Here is an 18,028-nt window from a genome sequence, read left to right on the forward strand (position 1 = left end):
ATAATACAATGAAATGTATTACAAACTACTACAACAGTTTTATGAAGTATTGCATAAATAATGTATTTAAGTGCACAAGTCACAAGTATTTAAGTTACAATATTTGTTTTTAACATTTTTTTAATTACATTTTTTACAAAAATAAAAAAAATATCAAAATGGACTTTTCAGTATGCGGCCATTAGTGGGAACAGTTTGGACACCCTTTGCTTTAGTTACAATAGTTTTCAAATACTCATATTGCTGTAATACAAATTCCTCTTAAACATACAAATATAAGAACATCCTGGTATCGTTTTCCTATTTTTGTTCAAATATTCACATTTACTCACAGAACTGTATGAATAAGACTAAAACTAAATTAAACAAATATCAAATAATATACATTTATGTATGTACAGTACATCATTTGTATTGTCACTTTTCTTTAAAAAACAGTTTTGTTTTAAATCCTGTACTTTCGGACAATAAACATATCTCATGTCTTTTTTTTTTTTTTTACTTTTATTTATGAATTTCAACATTTACAAACAGACGAGAAACAATAATCAAAATAAGTACAAAACAGTACAAAACAGTGCCAGGTGGTTATAAATTCAAAGTAACTAAAATAGAATGCAAATATATATATATATATATATATATATATATATATATATATATATATATATATATATATATATATATATATATATATATATATATAAAATAATATATCTCATGTCGGACGCGGAAGTTCATTTTCCAATGACGTTCTTCCTGGGCGTGTACGTGTAATAAAAAAGATATATATACAAAACACTTTTTTGACAACCGTCTGAGTGTTTCTGGACCACCTGAGGACCTAAATAAACGTATGTTAGTAAGTAATTAATTTATCGACGTATAAGAGTATATGGGCGTACTTGTAATGTTTTATGTGGTACAGGAATTACATTTTGATTATGGCTCAATTCCAATGCGATATCAAATATCACGCTGTCGTGAACGAAATCCAATTGCATATAGTGAGTGCTATCAGCATGTTATTTATTCATTCCAAGTGTTTAGTTCTCCGAAAATATATGTATTTCGTGAGAATTCATTCTGAATTGTATGTAAATGGATTTGTTTTTTTTCCAGACAAAATGGCGTCATCAGCAGACATTCTAGCCAAAGCTAACACCTCCTTCTGCTTGGATCTGCTGAGAAGATTGAGCGACAATGACAAGACTGCAAATGTCTTCTTCTCCCCTTTCAGCATCTCTTCAGCCCTCGCCATGGTGATGTTGGGGGCTGCTGGCAACACAGCCTCACAGATGGCAGAGGTACACTTTCAAATCAACTCTAAGCAACATGTGTGTGTTCACAACTGCAACCTTAATGTTCTAGGAGTTGGTGATTGAGAATTATGACATACTGTAAGTTAAATTGCTGACTGCAGCTCAAGGGGTAAAGTGCAAGGTGCATGCGTGTGTGTGTGTTCTTTTATTTCTACCCTTCTTGAGACATCAACACGGAAAAGTACCTCCCATATGAGGACCGGTGAACAAGTAATGACCGAAATCAATACGGAAAACCATTGCATCTAATAGAGAGCCAAATACCAGAGTCCGTGAACATTGCTCCAAAGTCAGGATTTTTTTTGTTGATTTAATGGGCACACAGGCAAAGGCAGCAATATATGATAAAACAAGACGGCAGCTAAAGAAGGACTTCCCTATTCATCCCCGAAAAAACCCGCCAGGTGAACAGTTGATTTTACGACTTCCGGTGCTGACGTAAGACAACCAGCGTCCCATATTAGACCATGGGATGAAAAAGTACACTACGGCAGTGGTTCTCAACCTTTTTTCAGTGATGTACCCCCCTGTGAACATTTTTTTAATTCAAGTACCCCCTAATCAGAGCAAAGCATTTTTGGTTGAAAAAAAAAGATAAAAAAGTAAAATACAGCACTATGTCATCAGTTTCTGATTTATTAAATTGTATAACAGTGCAAAATATTGCTCATTTGTAGTGGTCTTTCTTGAACTATTTGGAAAAAAAGATATAAAATAACTAAAAACTTGTTGAAAAATAAACAAGTGATTAAATTATAAATAAAGATTTCTACACATAGAAGTAATCATCAACTTAAAGTGCCCTCTTTGGGGATTGTAATAGAGATCCATCTGGATTCATGAACTTAATTCTAAACATTTCTTCACAAAAAAAAAAATCTTTAACATCAATATTTATGGAACATGTCCACAAAAAATCGAGCTGTCATCACTGAATATTGCATTGTTGCATTTCTTTTCACAGTTCTTTTTGACAGACATTTTAGTCAGAAACCTGAGCTTGTGCTTCACTGAGTTTATGAACTTACATTCATATTTTGTTGAAGTGTTATGCAATAAATATATTTATAAAGGATTTTTGAATTGTTGCTATTTTTAGAATATTTAAAAAAAATCTCACGTACCCCTTGGCATACCTTCAAGTACCCCCAGGGGTACGCGTACCCCCATTTGAGAACCACTGCACTACGGTACTAAGACTATAGTGGCCATTAACAGTTAGCTTCTACAGCTGGGTTGCCCAAAGTGCGGCACAGGGGCCATCTGTGGTCCGTGACTCGTTGGTCATCGGCCTTAAGCACATTACAAAAAACAAAAAATAGAGATCTCATTTGCACCCCTGGTGGTGAAATCTATCAAAATTAGGGTGGTCCCAAAAAGGAGGGATTTTTAAAATTGATATATATCTATATATATATATATATATATATATATATATATATACATGTGTATATATTTATATACATACACCAACCCAACATGTTATTTTTAACTTAATAAAACCCTAACATGATTCCATCTTAACGACTGTGGTTGTGCTGGCAGAGGTCTCGTCTTTGCATCTTAACAGCTGCTGTTTTTGCACCACAATGAAGCGCCACCATTCTTGTCTGAGCATGTCTCCTTTTGCAAATGATATCACCACAATACTGTAGTATCAATTTAATACCGATACAACCCTGAGTATGTACAAACCCCGTTTCCATATGAGTTGGGAAATTGTGTTAGATGTAAATATAAACGGAATACAATGATTTGCAAATGCTTTTCAACCCATATTCAATTGAATGCACTACAAAGACAAGATATTTCATGTTCAAACTCATAAACTTTTTTTTTTTTTTGCAAATAATACTTAACTTAGAATTTCATGGCTGCAACACGTGCCAAAGTAGTTGGGAAAGGGCATGTTCACCACTGTGTTACATGACCTTTCCTTTTAACAACACTCAGTAAATGTTTGGGAACTGAGGAGACACATATTTTAAGCTTCTCAGGTGGAATTCTTTCCCATTCTTGCTTGATGTACAGCTGAAGTTGTTCAACAGTCCGGGGTCTCCGTTGTGGTATTTTAGGCTTCATAATGCGCCACACATTTTCAATGGGGGACAGGTCTGGACTACAGGCAGGCCAGTCTAGTACCCGCACTCTTTTACTGTGAAGCCACGTTGATGTAACACTTGGCTTGGCATTGTCTTGCTGAAATAAGCAGGGGCGTCCATGGTAACGTTGCTTGGATGGCAACATATTGTAACGATCTGGTGTGGTGGATCCCAAGGATGCAGAGACGTTTTAGTGTGCTGTCAATAGTCTTTCTCTTTATTCAAGAGGTAGCACACAATAGCAAAAACAAAGGCGATGGTGGCAAACACACATCATGTAAAAACTACCAATATAAATTACCTACAAAAAAACAAAAGCGCTAGACAAGGCTAGGAGATATACTTCATGAAAGAAGTAATACTGAAAAAACAAAGTACAAAATAAAAGCGCTAGACAAGGCTAGGAAAAATACAAGCAAACCTGAGATGTTTCACAAGACGAACTAGTGAGTCCGCTGGCGAGTCAAAATACAAATGTGCCTGAAGGAAGCAGTCGACAAAGTTCCGGCGCTCACAGGCCGTCAGCAGCCAGGTTAAATAGGCTGCCCCTAATCAATGTCAGGTGTGTGCTGCTGCCTCGCACCAGCTGCACTCCATACTGAGGATGAGAGAGAGAGTGAACATTGTGTGCAAACAACAACAGAAATGAACAGGGAAATTTCAGATTACCACACATATGTTACTCCAAAACCTGTATGTACCTTTCAGCATTAATGGCGCCTTCACAGATGTGTAAGTTACCCATGTCTTGGCACTAATACACCCCCATACCACCACAGATGCTGGCTTTTCAACTTTGTGCCTATAACAATCCAGATGGTTCTTTTCCTCTTTGGTCCAGAGGACACAACGTCCACAGTTTCCAAAAACAATTTGAAATGTGGACTCGTCAGACCACAGAACACTTCTCCACTTTGTATCAGTCCATCTTAGATGAGCTCAGGCCCAGCGAAGCCGACGGCGTTTCTGGGTGTTGTTGATAAACGGTTTTCGCCTTGCATAGGAGAGTTTTAACTTGCACTTACAGATGTAGCGACCAACTGTAGTTACTGACAGTGGGTTTCTGAAGTGTTCCTAAGCCCATGTGGTGATATCCTTTACACACTGATGTCGCTTGTTGATGCAGTACAGCCTGAGGGATCGAAGGTCACGAGCTTAGCTGCTTACGTGGAGTGATTTCTCCAGATTCTCTGAACCCTTTGATGATATTACGGACCGTAGATGGTGAAATCCCTAAATTCCATGCAATAGCTGGTTGAGAAAGGTTTTTCTTAAACTCTTCAACAATTTGCTCACGCATTTGTTGACAAAGTGGTGACCCTCGCCCCATCCTTGTTTGTGAATGACTGAGCATTTCATGGAATCTACTTTTATACCCAATCATGGCACCCACCTGTGAGATGTTCCAAATAAGTGTTTGATGAACATTCCTCAACTTTATCAGTATTTATTGCCACCTTTCCCAACTTCTTTGTCACGTGTTGCTGGCATCAAATTCAAAAGTTAATGATTATTTGCAAAAAAAAAAAAAATGTTTATCAGTTTGAACATCAAATATGTTGTCTTTGTAGCATATTCAACTGAATATGGGTTGAAAATGATTTGCAAATCATTGTATTCCGTTTATATTTACATCTAACACAATTTCCCAACTCATATGGAAACGGGGTTTGTACATACACCAACCCAACATGTTCTTTTTAACTTAATGAAACCCTAACATGATTCCATCTTAACGACTGTTGTTGTGCTGGCAGAGGTCTCGTCTTTGCATCTTAACAGCTGCTGTTTTTGCACTACAATGAAGCGCCACCATTCTTGTCTGAGCATGTCTCCTCTTGCAAATGATATCACCACACTACTGTAGTATCAATTTAATACCGACACAACCCTGAGTATATAGAAAATTGATCATTGGATGGATGTGTTCAACCCAAACGGGAAATTGAGTAAAACCATGCAATTGCTACGCCAACCCCTTCGGCACTGGCATTGAAACAGGGATTCAGAACATCCTCGCATCCTGTTACTATCTTATTAACAGATAAACTGATCATTTTGTTTGCCCAAAGTCTGTTCAGGAAATTGAAGTGCTCATCCCTCTTAAATACTTCTTTAAACATTATAACTTACTAAATATAAAGTTAAAGTCCATAACATAAGACATTATAAATAGCAAACAGAGCAAGTTTATGGTTGCATGCGTCTTAAAGGGTACAAGTTGTGGTGTTCATGTCAACTCGCCCTATTGACTTAATGTAAATGCTATTTGCAGGTGAATGTCTGCAACTGTGCACTAATTATTCACTTATTGGTGTCAGCACAGCTTGAATCAATCTGCTTGCTGTGTAACTTCTCGTTTTCTCGATCCACAGTGTCTGAAAATTGAAGCCCATGATGAAATCCATGCCAGCTTTGCCAAAGTGCTGCTGGAGCTGAACAATCCAAAATCACTTTATGCCCTCAGTGTTGCCAACAGGCTGTATGGGGAGAAGTCTTACAAGTTTGTTAAGGTTTGTGTTGTTCTATCTTTTATTTTGTTCCAGCTAATAAGAAGACAAAGATAAAAATCTTGAGAGTCTTGCATAAGCAATGAGGACAATGACAGCACTTTTGTGATAAACCCGATACACTCCATAAAAGGATCCAAGAGTTGCCGCACAAATTCAGGCTTTGCCGTAAAAGTGGGCGATACAGCGAATATTGAAATATATCCAATATCAAATATTACAGGACCCAATATAAAGACAGATATTTTTTACTTGAATGTTTTTCAAGATTATTGAATGATTTGGTGATGTTTGCCTTGAAGTTGTTGTTTGAATCAGAATAAAACACAAAACAAAAGATTTAGGCAAACATAAAACAAAAACTTATACCGGTATGTGGTAGATGTAGTAGGTAGGACAATATCAGCAAAACAAAACATTTTATTACATTCAATTGTTTGAGCAATATAACGTCAACAGTGCAAGATAAAAATTAGATATTCATATTGTATATTGTGAATTACATTATATGTATGTATGTATGTGTGTGTGTGTATATATATATATATATATATATATATATATATATATATATATATATATATATATATAACTCTAAGTTGTTGTGATTAATCGCAGATAGATATAATTTAGATCGATTATTTTTAAGTTTTTAAAACTATGACTGGACAATTTGTTTGCTTCAATTACATGTTTATTAAACTTCATGCTTTTTTAAACAGCTCAAGACAAAATTGACATAAACATGCTTTAAATGACCCCAAAAAAATTACCTACAGAATCCCAGACAGAATTTCAATTCCTGCTGTAGGAACTCTTGCATTCAGAGGAAAGAAGCTACACTTCTGTGTTTAGATACCAGTTTTGCGCATTAATAACACAAAATGTGGATTGTTACAATCATGGTTTGATATTCGAAGATGTTTGGTAATGTAATCTGTGATATTCTTACCTGAATAAGTGCTTCTGATATTCTGTACATTACATGTTGTACAAGTTAATGGTATTCATATTACTGCATGACAATGTCTTAACTTCCTCTATTTATTAATGTAATATTCAGCCTGCTAAACATTCTGTAACTGTTATAAAACATGTAATAAAATAATATACATAATATTTAAAACTGCCAGAAAATTCCCCCACCATAATCCTCAATTGATGTACTGGCATTTATTTAGGGAGAACTATCACAGATTACATTATAAAACATCTTTGACAATCAAAGCATGATGGGAAATGTAAGCCATTTTTCCATTTTGGTTAGTGTATGTGGACCGGCTGTAACTCGTAGCGCTTTTATTTTGTAGCCGGAAGTGTGTGTATTGGCATGTTTTGACGACAAACCTAAATGTTGGCAATAAAAAAAAGTGCCTCTTGACTTCCTGCCTACCATCTTTCATTTTCTGCTGAGCTTTTATCCCATCTTACTAAACCAGTTACAGTAACATTCTATAATTTTATGTTATCAATGCTCTTAACTGTAATCTAAACACCTAAGTAAAGCTCCACCTCTTTGAATGCAAGCAAGCCAGCATTTGTATTTGCATTTGCTGCAGTGATGACGGCTCACGGCGATCGAAGCTAAAATGGTCTTGTCTTGTTGGTAGAACAACTTGCCATGGCTTTGGACCTGGGCTTTCCATAATGTACCCTTCTTTTTGTCCATATATTAGGGTAGCGGTATGTTCCTTGGCTAGATAATGGTTGGGAAACACTGGTGTAGAGTTCTAAGTGTGTATTTAATGCAGTCAGAATGATTATTTTCACCTCTACTTGTTATGGATGTTCAACAATGATGTGTTTGTTCTGGTTTTAGAATTTTCTAGCACAAACTAAGACACACTACAGAGCAAAGCTGGAGTCTGTGGACTTTATAAGAGGATATGAGGCAGCAAGGGTCAACATCAACAAATGGGTAGAGAATGAGACACAAGGTAGACGTCTTACCATCAATACACAATGTTAACACAAGGGTAACACAATGTTAACACAATGTTGATGTGTGCCACTGCTGCTTTTAAACCAGGTAAGATTACGGACATACTGATCCCAGGTGTGTTGAACAACAAGACCAGGCTGGTGCTGGTCAATGCCATCTACTTTAAAGGCGACTGGATCCAAAAATTTGAGGAGAGTTCAACACGTGGCGCTCAATTTAGGATTAACAAGGTAACACTGCAGTAAAAGTACTTTTTATGCTCATCATTACACTTCCATTCCTAACCAAAATGCTAAACAACAAAAATAAGCAATGTCATCAAACCACAACATTAACTAAATTCAGTCAGTCTGATTCACAATAAAAACTAACTGTTAAAAAAAACCAACTATGTTTTTTCCCTCATCACGAAGTGGGTTTCGGATTTCATTTCATATTTCATATTGCTGAATTGTCGACCTTGCTCGTGCAATAACTTGGACATTTTAACTTTGACATCGGTTACCTGTGGGTAGCTATGTTTAATTGTACTGTCCCTGTCAAATAAATAGAATTATAACAGTTGTGGGGGAAATGAGAGTAAACTAAACTCTGCTTATAATGAGAGGAACAGAAAAAGAGGGATACATTGATTGTTATTTATGGACCACACACATGTTGTGTTCATGGCATTGGATCATCCATCTAATCATACATACCGGTACTTGATTTATGTTGTCTTAGTGACCTGTTCTGTCCCAGCACATACTACATTCATAACACTTCATTTGCAGATCATCTGCAAACTGTTTTTTTATTCAATTAATTAATTTGTTTTGTGTTCTGATTATTGTTAGAATGTTGCTGCACTTTCAATATGATCGGGATTCAGCAGCATTTACAATGAGAAGAGCCACTAAAGAAAATATACCACAGCTGATAAACTTTAAAAAATGATGGTAGCTTTTTTAATTAACAGGCAAAGGAATATTTCCGTGCAGAATTTAAATGTATTACCTTCTTCTGACATTGGTCTTGCTTTGGGTTATATTGTGACTGATGGGAGCCTCCCTTTTGCAGGAAGGAAAGTCTTTCTTTAGTTTTAAAGCTGTCTAAATAATGAGAGGTGACTAGAATTGAAGAAGAACATTTGATTCTATACAAAGGAGTAAATACAAACAATAAATACCAGCGCTGCAGAGGAGACTGAGCTGTCTAAAGTCCAGAGCCTTCTCTAAAATGGTTGCGTGCCACATATGCTTTTGTCCATGTTGGCGAAGATCGAAACGGAAAGTTATCTTGGTTTATGTGTTGAGAAATCATTGTTTTTATTCTCTTTTATCAGAACCAAGGCGAAAGGTAGTACAAAGGGTGTCAAAATGTTTTTCATTGAGGACCACATCATAGTTATGGCTGCCCATCAGATGGCCGCCTCTGACACTGAATATATATATATTTATATAAATATAAATGTAAAAAGATTTATCTTGTGATATTATTACACAATTGTTTTACTTACAATGCAAAAATGTGTAGATTTCGCTCAGTCATCTAAACTTTATCGTAAAAATTAAGATGGTGTTTCTACAGCATATTACTGTAAATTAATACAAAGTACCACTGTTGTTTATGGTATAATTCTGACAAATGAGCTGCCAGTTTTTTTTTTACTGTAAAATCTATGGTTGTTGTTTTTACAGTGTATTACTGTAAATGGAAAAACAGCAACACAGTTTTTCTTATGTGAAAAAATTGTCAGCTCAGCTGCCATAACTGTACCGTAAAAAAACAGTGGTTCTGTTTTTCCATTCATAAATGCTGTGAAAACTTTTACCCCAAAAGGGACGAGCGGTACAAAATGGATGAATGGATCACAGCCACACACACACACACACACACACACACACACACACGCACCAACCCTGTTTCTTGCTTTCCTCACGCTCATCCAATCACCAGGAGTCATCAGGACACATTCATGGCCTCACAGACTCCATCCATCCATTTCGTACAGCTTGTCCCTTTCGGGGTGGCGGGGGGTGCTGGAGCCTATCTCTCAGACTGTTGTAAATAATACAATTATTTTCAAAAAGGAACGTTTCTCAGTCTTTTTCTCAAACCACATTGTTCAGGAGTGTGAGTAGCTGACGTGTATATTCAATTTAATATACAATATTCTACTGTACCATCCTTCTGAAGGAGCCACTTCCAGTTAAACTTCATACCAAGGAATTGGAGTGATGGGAACTTGTGGTGTTTGCAACATTATAATAAGGGAAAAATCATTTAATAATTTGATGATCATGTTTAATGTATTTTAATTCATTCATCATGTTATGAGCTCCTATGTTGTTGTTTTTAGAATGCAACCAAACCAGTGAAGATGATGTATCAACAATCCGAATTTCCTTTGACTTTCATATCTGAAGCCAACTGTCAGGTAAAGACAGGAATAAGATGACAAGTTGTCTTTTTGGGGGTGTGAAGAAACAACAAGTTGTCTTTTTGTGGTGCATCAAATGTGTTGTGGTAAGAAGATCTGCTTCTGTTGGACAGATCTTGGAGCTGCCTTACAAAGGGAAGGATCTCAGCATGCTCATCTTTCTCCCCATGCATATAGTGGGTGACTCAACTGGTCTGGAAATGGTATGGGACATGTATTATAGACACACAAAACAACCCACACAAACTTTGGATTGTGTGTCTGCCACAGATAGAGACGCAACTGACCTATGAGAACTTCCTGGAGTGGACTCGTCCAGATATGATGGATATAGTTACGGTCAAGGTGGGCCTGCCTCGGTTTAAGATGGAAGAGAAGTACAACATGAAGAATGTCTTGGTCAGCATGGGGATGTCAGATGCCTTCAATATATCAAACAGTGATTTTTCTGGTAGGACATTTGCCTGATTATTCTTTGCTTACAATTCATTCCAGAGGAAAAGAAGGGAACTACCGTATTTTTCGGACCAGAAGTCACTCCGGAGTATACGTCGCACCGGCCGAAAATGCACAATAAAAAAGGAAAAAAACATATACGTTGCACTGGAGTATAAGTCGCATTTTTGGGGGAAATTTATTTGATAAAATCCAACACCAAGAATAGACATTTGAAAGGCAATTTAAAATAAATAAAGAATAGTGAACAACAGGCTGAATAAGTGTACGTTATATGAGGCATAAATAACCAACTGAGAACGTGTCTGGTATGTTAACGCAACAGATCATGGCAAGAGTCATTCAAATAACTATAACATATAGAACATGCTATACGTTTACCAAACAATCCGATCGCTAAATCCAATGAAATCTTCCTCCCCGGTGTCGCCTCTGGCATGTCCTTTCTTTCTGCTGCTCGATTGCCGTTCTCTGCTGCATATTTCACTACGTCGAGTTTGTAATCTGCAGTATATGATTTCCTTTTCGGTGCCATTTTTGTTCAGTCCTTCTCAGTTTTTATAAGTTACCGCCAATGTTGATGTGATCCATTTGAATAGCTACGGCAGTAGCATATAGCAGTTAGCATCCCATGACCCACAATTCACTTCTGCCATGACCCTCCCCCGCCGAATTCTTATTGGTTGACGTGTGAGTGACGATTGCTGACGTGTGTGTGACCATTGCTGCCATTTGCTTCGTCTCTTACGCGAATGAGATAAATAATATCATTTGATATTTTACGGTAATGTGTTAATAATTTCACACATAAGTCGCTCCGGAGTATAAGTCGCACCCACGGCCAAACTATGAAAAAAACTGCGATTTATAATCCGAAAAATACGGTAACAATGATCCGTTCCAAGGTCAAACTTTTCACACAATTCATAGCTCTCAAGTAGATCTATTAAGTAGAAACGTAACAAAAATCAATACTATTGATCATGTAGTGCGTGCATCCGTAAAGTATTCACAGAACTTCACTTTTTCCACATTTTGTTATGGAATAAACTAATTTTTGTCCTCAAAATTCTACAGACAATAAACCCATAATGACAATGTGAAACGTATTTTTTTATTATTTTAATTTTTAAAAAAAAATATATTATTACATCTACATAAGTATTCACAGCCTTTGTTCAATACTTTGATGAATCCCCTTAGGCAGCAACTCATAGCCTCAAGTGTTTTTGAATATGATGCCACAAGCTTGGCACACCTATCTTTGGGCAATTTCGCCCAGCACCTCTCAAGCACCATCAAGTTAGGTGGTAAGCATTGGTTTTCGTCTAGAAGGCATTGTACATTTCTGCATTTATCTAAGTCGAGTCAGGGAGGTGACCAAGAACCCGATGGTCACTGTCAGAGCTACAGCATGCCTCTGTGGAGAGAGGAGAACCTTCCTGAAGGTGCATCTCTGCAGCAATCCACCAATCAAGTCTGTATTTCTTAGTAAAATGTAAAAAGTGCAGTTCCTCTTTTAATAGTATCCTGAGTTGAACAACAAATGTTGTAATTGTGAATGGGGTCAGATATTATAGGTTTATACTTTTTTCTGCTACTTTTCTTTCATGATTTTGTTTTAATGTTATGTTGACTGTTTTTTTTTGTTTGACCTTGAATGAATGAAAACAAATGGAAATAGGGATTAAAAACCTAATTATAGCTATTCTCTTACATTTTTAGTAATTACTTCAAAGTAATGCGACAACAGTTGACTCATGTCATGTGTATGTTGATCTCTGAGAGGCTCGCTAGAAGTTACACGTTACTGTCTTTTTAAGAGAATGTATCTTTGTTCAAACTGGTGCAGAGGAGAGCTCATGAAAGGTTGAAGCACACACTTTTCATTTAAATTGGTCGGTCACGTCATTTAAAGTGGTCGGTCACGACATTCAATGTGGTCTGTCACATCATTTAATGTGGTCTGTCACGTCATTTAATGTAGTCCGCAATGGCATTCAATGTGGTCTGTCACGTCATTTAATGTAGTGCGCAATGGCGTTCAATGTGGTCTGCCACATCATTAAAGTGGTCGGTCACGTCATTTAATGTAGTCCGCAATGGCGTTCAATGTGGTCTGCCACATCATTTAATGTGGTCTGTCACTTCATTTAATGTAGTCTGTCACTTCATTTAATGTGGTCTGCCACATCATTTAATGTCATCCGTCACATCATTCAATGTGGTCTGTCACTTCATTTAAAGTGACTCGCCACTGTATTTAATTTGGTCCACCACATTAATTAATTTGGTCTGCCACATCATTTAAAGTGGTCGGTCACGTCATTTAATGTAGTCCGCAATGGCATTCAATGTGGTCTGCCACATCATTTAATGTGGTCTGTCACTTCATTTAATGTAGTCTGTCACTTAATTTAATGTAGTCCGCAATGGCATTCAATGTGGTCTGCCACATCATTTAATGTGGTCTGTCACTTCATTTAATGTAGTCTGCCACATCATTTAATGTCATCCGTCACATCATTCAAGTGGTCTGCCAGTTCATTTAAAGTGACTCGCCACTGTATTTAATTTGGTCCACCACATTAATTAATTTGGTCTGCCACATCATTTAAAGTGGTCGGTCACGTCATTTAATGTAGTCCGCAATGGCATTCAATGTGGTTTGCCACATCATTTAATGTGGTCTGTCACTTCATTTAATGTAGTCTGTCACTTCATTTAATGTGGTCTGCCACATCATTTAATGTCATCCGTCACATCATTCAATGTGGTCTGCCACGTCATTTAAAGTGACTCGCCACTGTATTTAATTTGGTCCACCACATTAATTAATTTGGTCTGCCACATCATTTAACGTGGTCGGTCACGTCATTTAATGTAGTCCGCAATGGCATTCAATGTGGTCTGCCACATCATTTAATGTGGTCTGTCACTTCATTTAATGTAGTCTGTTACTTAATTTAATGTAGTCCGCAATGGCATTTAATGTGGTCTGCCACATCATTTTGTGTCGTCCGTATCATCATTTAATGTCGTCTGTCACATCATTCAATGTGGTCTGCCACATCATTCAATGTGGTCTGTCACCTCATCTAATGTAGTCAGCAATGTCATGTCATTAGGTCTGCCACATACTTTAATGTGGCCCGCCATTTCATTCAAAGAGGTCTGCCACATCAAAAATGCGGCCCTCTGAAGGCAGCCATATTTTTAACGTGGCCCTGTTTGAAAATCTGTGAGGTAAAACTACTTCTTTCTGTCTCAGTCCTGTGGAAGTGTTTTTACTAAAGCACACCAGTAAGTCTATAAGACTTTTTATGAAACTTGTCTCCCGAAACCGTGACTCGACTCACTATGAAGAAACCATGAGAGACGTTCTGTAGTGGCAAAAAAAAAAAACAATACTGAAAAGAGCATATTGCTAATTGTATTGTAAGGGTATGGGCAGCACGGTGGCACAGGGGTTAGTGCATGTGCCTCACAATACGAAGGTCCTGAGTACAATCCCGGGCTCGGGATCTTTCTGTGTGGAGTTTGCATGTTCTCCCGTGACTGCGTGGGTTCCCTCCGGGTACTCCGGCTTCCTCCCACCTCCAAAGACATGCACCTGGGGATAGGTTGATTGGCAACACTAAATTGGCCCTAGCGTGTGAATGTGAGTGTGAATGTTGTCTGTCTATCTGTGTTGGCCCTGCGATGAGGTGGCGACTTGTCCAGGGTGTACCCCGCCTTCCCCCCGAATGCAGCTGAGATAGGCTCCAGCTGCCAGCACCCCCGCGACCCCAAAAGGGACAAGCCGTAGAAAATGGGTAAACATTATGATAGTTTGCAATATCGATATACTGTCACACTCCTAATACAAGTACAAGTATTAACAATGGAACAACAAAACACAAATTTGTGAAAATAAACATAGAAGAGAATTGAAAAGTAAAGATCTCATCATGCAAGTATCGTTCTGTTACTGGTTCTACACTCGATACACTACCACTCCTACTTGGTACAGTGTACTAGTACGAGTTTACAGAGCATACAGCTCACCTTCTCCAAAATCCTTCCCTCTGATTTTGGATCAGCAATTTGATTTAAAGTAAGTGTTGTAATAATTTGGTGACTTCCAATAACACTCCGGGTCACAGTCGTCAACATCACACATAGCATCTGATTAATTACACAAAGTGCTTAACCCCGATAATAGAATAGATTAAATATGACCTATACATTTTTGTCAGAATTTCACCTTCTTCATTCATCCTTATTGCATTTACTAAATGATCCTATTCATTTGTTCTGTTAATTGTTATTTCAAACTTATTTCATGCACAAGCGATATTCTTGCTACTCCTTGTTAATATTTGATTTTGTGTCACTTCTTTTCTTTGACACTTGCTGTATGTTCGCAGGCATGTCTCCTGCCAAGGACCTGGTCTTGTCAAAGGTGATCCACAAGGCTTTTGTGGAGGTGAATGAGGAAGGAACCGAGGCTGCTGCCGCCTGCGCCTTCGAGAGTGCCTTTCAGTTTCGCTGTGTCTCGCGAACACATGTCTTCATCGCTGACCATCCCTTCCTCTTCTTCATCCGCCATAACCCGTCCATGAGCGTGCTTTTTGCAGGCAGATATTGCTGCCCCGTGTGAGCTTATGTTCCTCTCCTTCATATTAACCACTTAAAGGGGAACATTATCACCAGACCTATGTAAGCATCAATATATGCCTTGATGTTGCAGAAAAAAGACCATATATTTTTTTAACCGATTTCTGAACTCTAAATGGGTGAATTTTGGCGAATTAAACGTCTTTCTAATATTCGCTGTCGGAGCGATGACGTCACGTTGTGACGTCACATCGGGAAGCAATCCGCCATTTTCTCAAACACATTACAAACACCGAGTCAAATCAGCTCTGTTATTTTCCGTTTTTTCGACTGTTTTCCGTACCTTGGAGACATCATGCCTCGTCGGTGTGTTGTCGGAGGGTGTAACAACACGAACAGGGACGGACTCAAGTTGCACCAGTGGCCCAAAGATGCGAAAGTGGCAAGAAATTGGACGTTTGTTCCGCACATTTTACCGACGAAAGCTATGCTACGACAGAGATGGCAAGAATGTGTGGATATCCTGCGACACTCAAAGCAGATGCATTTCCAACGATAAAGTCAAAGAAATCTGCCGCCAGACCCCCATTGAATCTGCCGGAGTATGTGAGCAATTCAGGGACAAAGGACCTCTGTAGCACGGCAAGCAATGGCGGCAGTTTGTTCCTGCAGACGAGCGAGCTAAACCTCCTGGATGTCTTGGCTCACACCGTCCCTTATGCCACCAAAGATGATAAAGAGAAGAATATCGACCCTAGCTTCCCTGGCCTGCTGACATCAACTCCAAAACTGGACAGATCAGCTTTCAGGAAAAGAGAGCGGATGAGGGTATGTCTACAGAATATATTAATTGATGAAAATTGGGCTGTCTGCACTCTCACAGTGCATGTAGTTGCCAAATGTATTTCATATGCTGTAAACCTAGTTCATGGTTGTTAGTTTCCTTTAATGCCAAACAAACACATACCAATCGTTGGTTAGAAGGCGATCGCCGAATTCGTCCTCGCTTTCTCCCGTGTTGCTGGCTGTCGTGTCGTTTTCGTCGGTTTCGCTTGCATACGGTTCAAACCGATATGGCTCAATAGCTTCAGTTTCTTCTTCAATTTCGTTTTCGCTACCTGCCTCCACACTACAACCATCCGTTTCAATACATGCGTAATCTGTTGAATCGCTTAAACCACTGAAATCCGAGTCTGAATCCGAGCTAATGTCGCTATAGCTTGCTGTTCTATGCGCCATGTTTGTTTGTGTTGGCATCACTGTGTGACGTCACAGGAAAATGGACGGGTGTATATAACGATGGTTAATATCAGGCACTTTGAAGCTTTTTTTAGGGATATTGCGTGATGGGTAAAATTTTGAAAAAAACTTCGAAAAATAAAATAAGCTACTGGGATCTGATTGGTTTTAACCCTTCTGAAATTGTGATAATGTTCCCCTTTAAGGAGGGAATCACCACTTGAGTGTGCTGCTAATGAGTGATTCCAGGATGCTTCTGCTTTTAACCACTGGTGTTCAACTACTGCAGGAACTCTTTCACACTATTAGAGGTGAGTAATTGTTAATTATGGCGCTTTAATGGAGGTTAATTTGTGTCTTTATTACGAAAGCTTTTAATTTTTTTTAGACTGAATTTATATAACTGAATTTTTTGTGTTAACATTTTGTAAACTTAATTTTTTACATCAAATTATACAGACAATTTTATTGAATGAAAGTTTTTTTAGTGCTTTAAAATCCTGGTAATAAAAATTCAGTGTATAAAAATCCAGTGCAGAAAAAATTGCTGCCTCAAACCTACTTTAGGTAAATTAAGATAAAAACAAAACATTCTGTCTCAGAAATAGGCAATGAGGGGTCAAGTTTGAAGTCACAGGTTTTGCAAGGCAGCAGAAAGGCAGTTAACTGGGCTACATGGGCATAATACTACATAATGAACTTTTAAATGATTACAATGGTTAAAATCGTATCAGTCATTATTGTGTGATCAACATTTATTCTTCCTTTAGGTATAAACAAACGTAACGTGTTGCTTACAGCAAACAAGTTACATTTGTGTATACCTTTCTTCTGGTGCCTATGCCTGTTTATCTTTTGATTCCTGTGCTAAGTTTCGCCTTAGCTCCCCATGCTATCGGCACGCTTGTTTGTATTTTTGTATTTTTAAATGATTTATGAGTATAAATCATCGTCTTACCTGCACATTGCCTCCAGAGTTCCTGCATCTTGGGAGAATAATCCGCGCAGTAAAATGCGACCCAAGCGTAACAGAAGACAGCCAGCCCGAGTGTGGCGATAGACAGGAATAAATAGCTCTCTGATTAGTGCCCGGGAGCAGGTGAGCGTCCCGAACACCAATCAGAGACAGGTGAAAATAATCAGCACCCATGACAATCAAGAAACGCAAACCCACGGGTGCTGAAACAGAACTAAGGGAGTCTTAAACTAAAACAGGGGTCGGCAACTCGCGGCTCTAGAGCCGCATGCGGCTCTTTAGCGCCGCCCTAGTGGCTCCTGGAGCTTTTTCAAAAATGGATCAAAAATGGAAAAAGATGAGGGGAAAAAAATATATTTTTTGTTTTAATATGGTTTCTGTAGGAGGACAAACATGACACAAACCTCCCTAATTGTTATAAAGCACACTGTTTATATTAAATATGCTTCACTGATTCGAG

The 18,028-nt window shown here is 38.1% G+C and overlaps 1 protein-coding gene across 3 annotated transcripts; it reads left to right on the forward strand.

Annotated features, from left to right (window-relative positions):
* The first annotated feature begins 730 nt into the window (after positions 1 to 730).
* On the forward strand, positions 731 to 17,827 carry LOC133623128 (leukocyte elastase inhibitor-like). 3 transcript variants are annotated; one of them, XM_061986148.2, is made up of 9 exons: positions 731 to 862; positions 1,123 to 1,307; positions 5,800 to 5,937; positions 7,754 to 7,871; positions 7,964 to 8,106; positions 10,218 to 10,295; positions 10,412 to 10,501; positions 10,569 to 10,749; positions 15,164 to 17,827. In XM_061986148.2, the coding sequence occupies exons 2-9, from the start codon at positions 1,128 to 1,130 to the stop codon at positions 15,394 to 15,396; spliced, it is 1,161 nt and encodes a 386-aa protein (XP_061842132.1). In that variant the 5' UTR covers positions 731 to 862; positions 1,123 to 1,127; the 3' UTR covers positions 15,397 to 17,827. The 3 variants fall into 3 exon arrangements, with proteins under 3 accessions (XP_061842132.1, XP_061842131.1, XP_061842133.1); XM_061986147.2 differs by having other exon boundaries at positions 767 to 854; XM_061986149.2 differs by lacking the exons at positions 7,754 to 7,871; positions 7,964 to 8,106 and having other exon boundaries at positions 767 to 854.
* The last annotated feature ends 201 nt before the right edge of the window (positions 17,828 to 18,028 follow it).

The sequence above is a fragment of the Nerophis lumbriciformis genome, linkage group LG12 (assembly GCF_033978685.3).
Source record: "Nerophis lumbriciformis linkage group LG12, RoL_Nlum_v2.1, whole genome shotgun sequence".
NCBI lineage: Eukaryota > Metazoa > Chordata > Actinopteri > Syngnathiformes > Syngnathidae > Nerophis > Nerophis lumbriciformis.

What these genes read in the sequence shown, in the direction of transcription:
- LOC133623128 (XM_061986148.2), top strand. Translation starts at nt 1,128, where the DNA reads ATGGCGTCATCAGCAGACATTCTAGCCAAAGCTAACACCTCCTTCTGC. An exon ending in AGTCTTACAAGTTTGTTAAG is followed by an intron (nt 5,938 to 7,753) that starts GTTTGTGTTGTT and finishes TTCTGGTTTTAG; the next exon opens with AATTTTCTAGCACAAACTAA. An exon ending in ACTCAACTGGTCTGGAAATG is followed by an intron (nt 10,502 to 10,568) that starts GTATGGGACATG and finishes TGTCTGCCACAG; the next exon opens with ATAGAGACGCAACTGACCTA.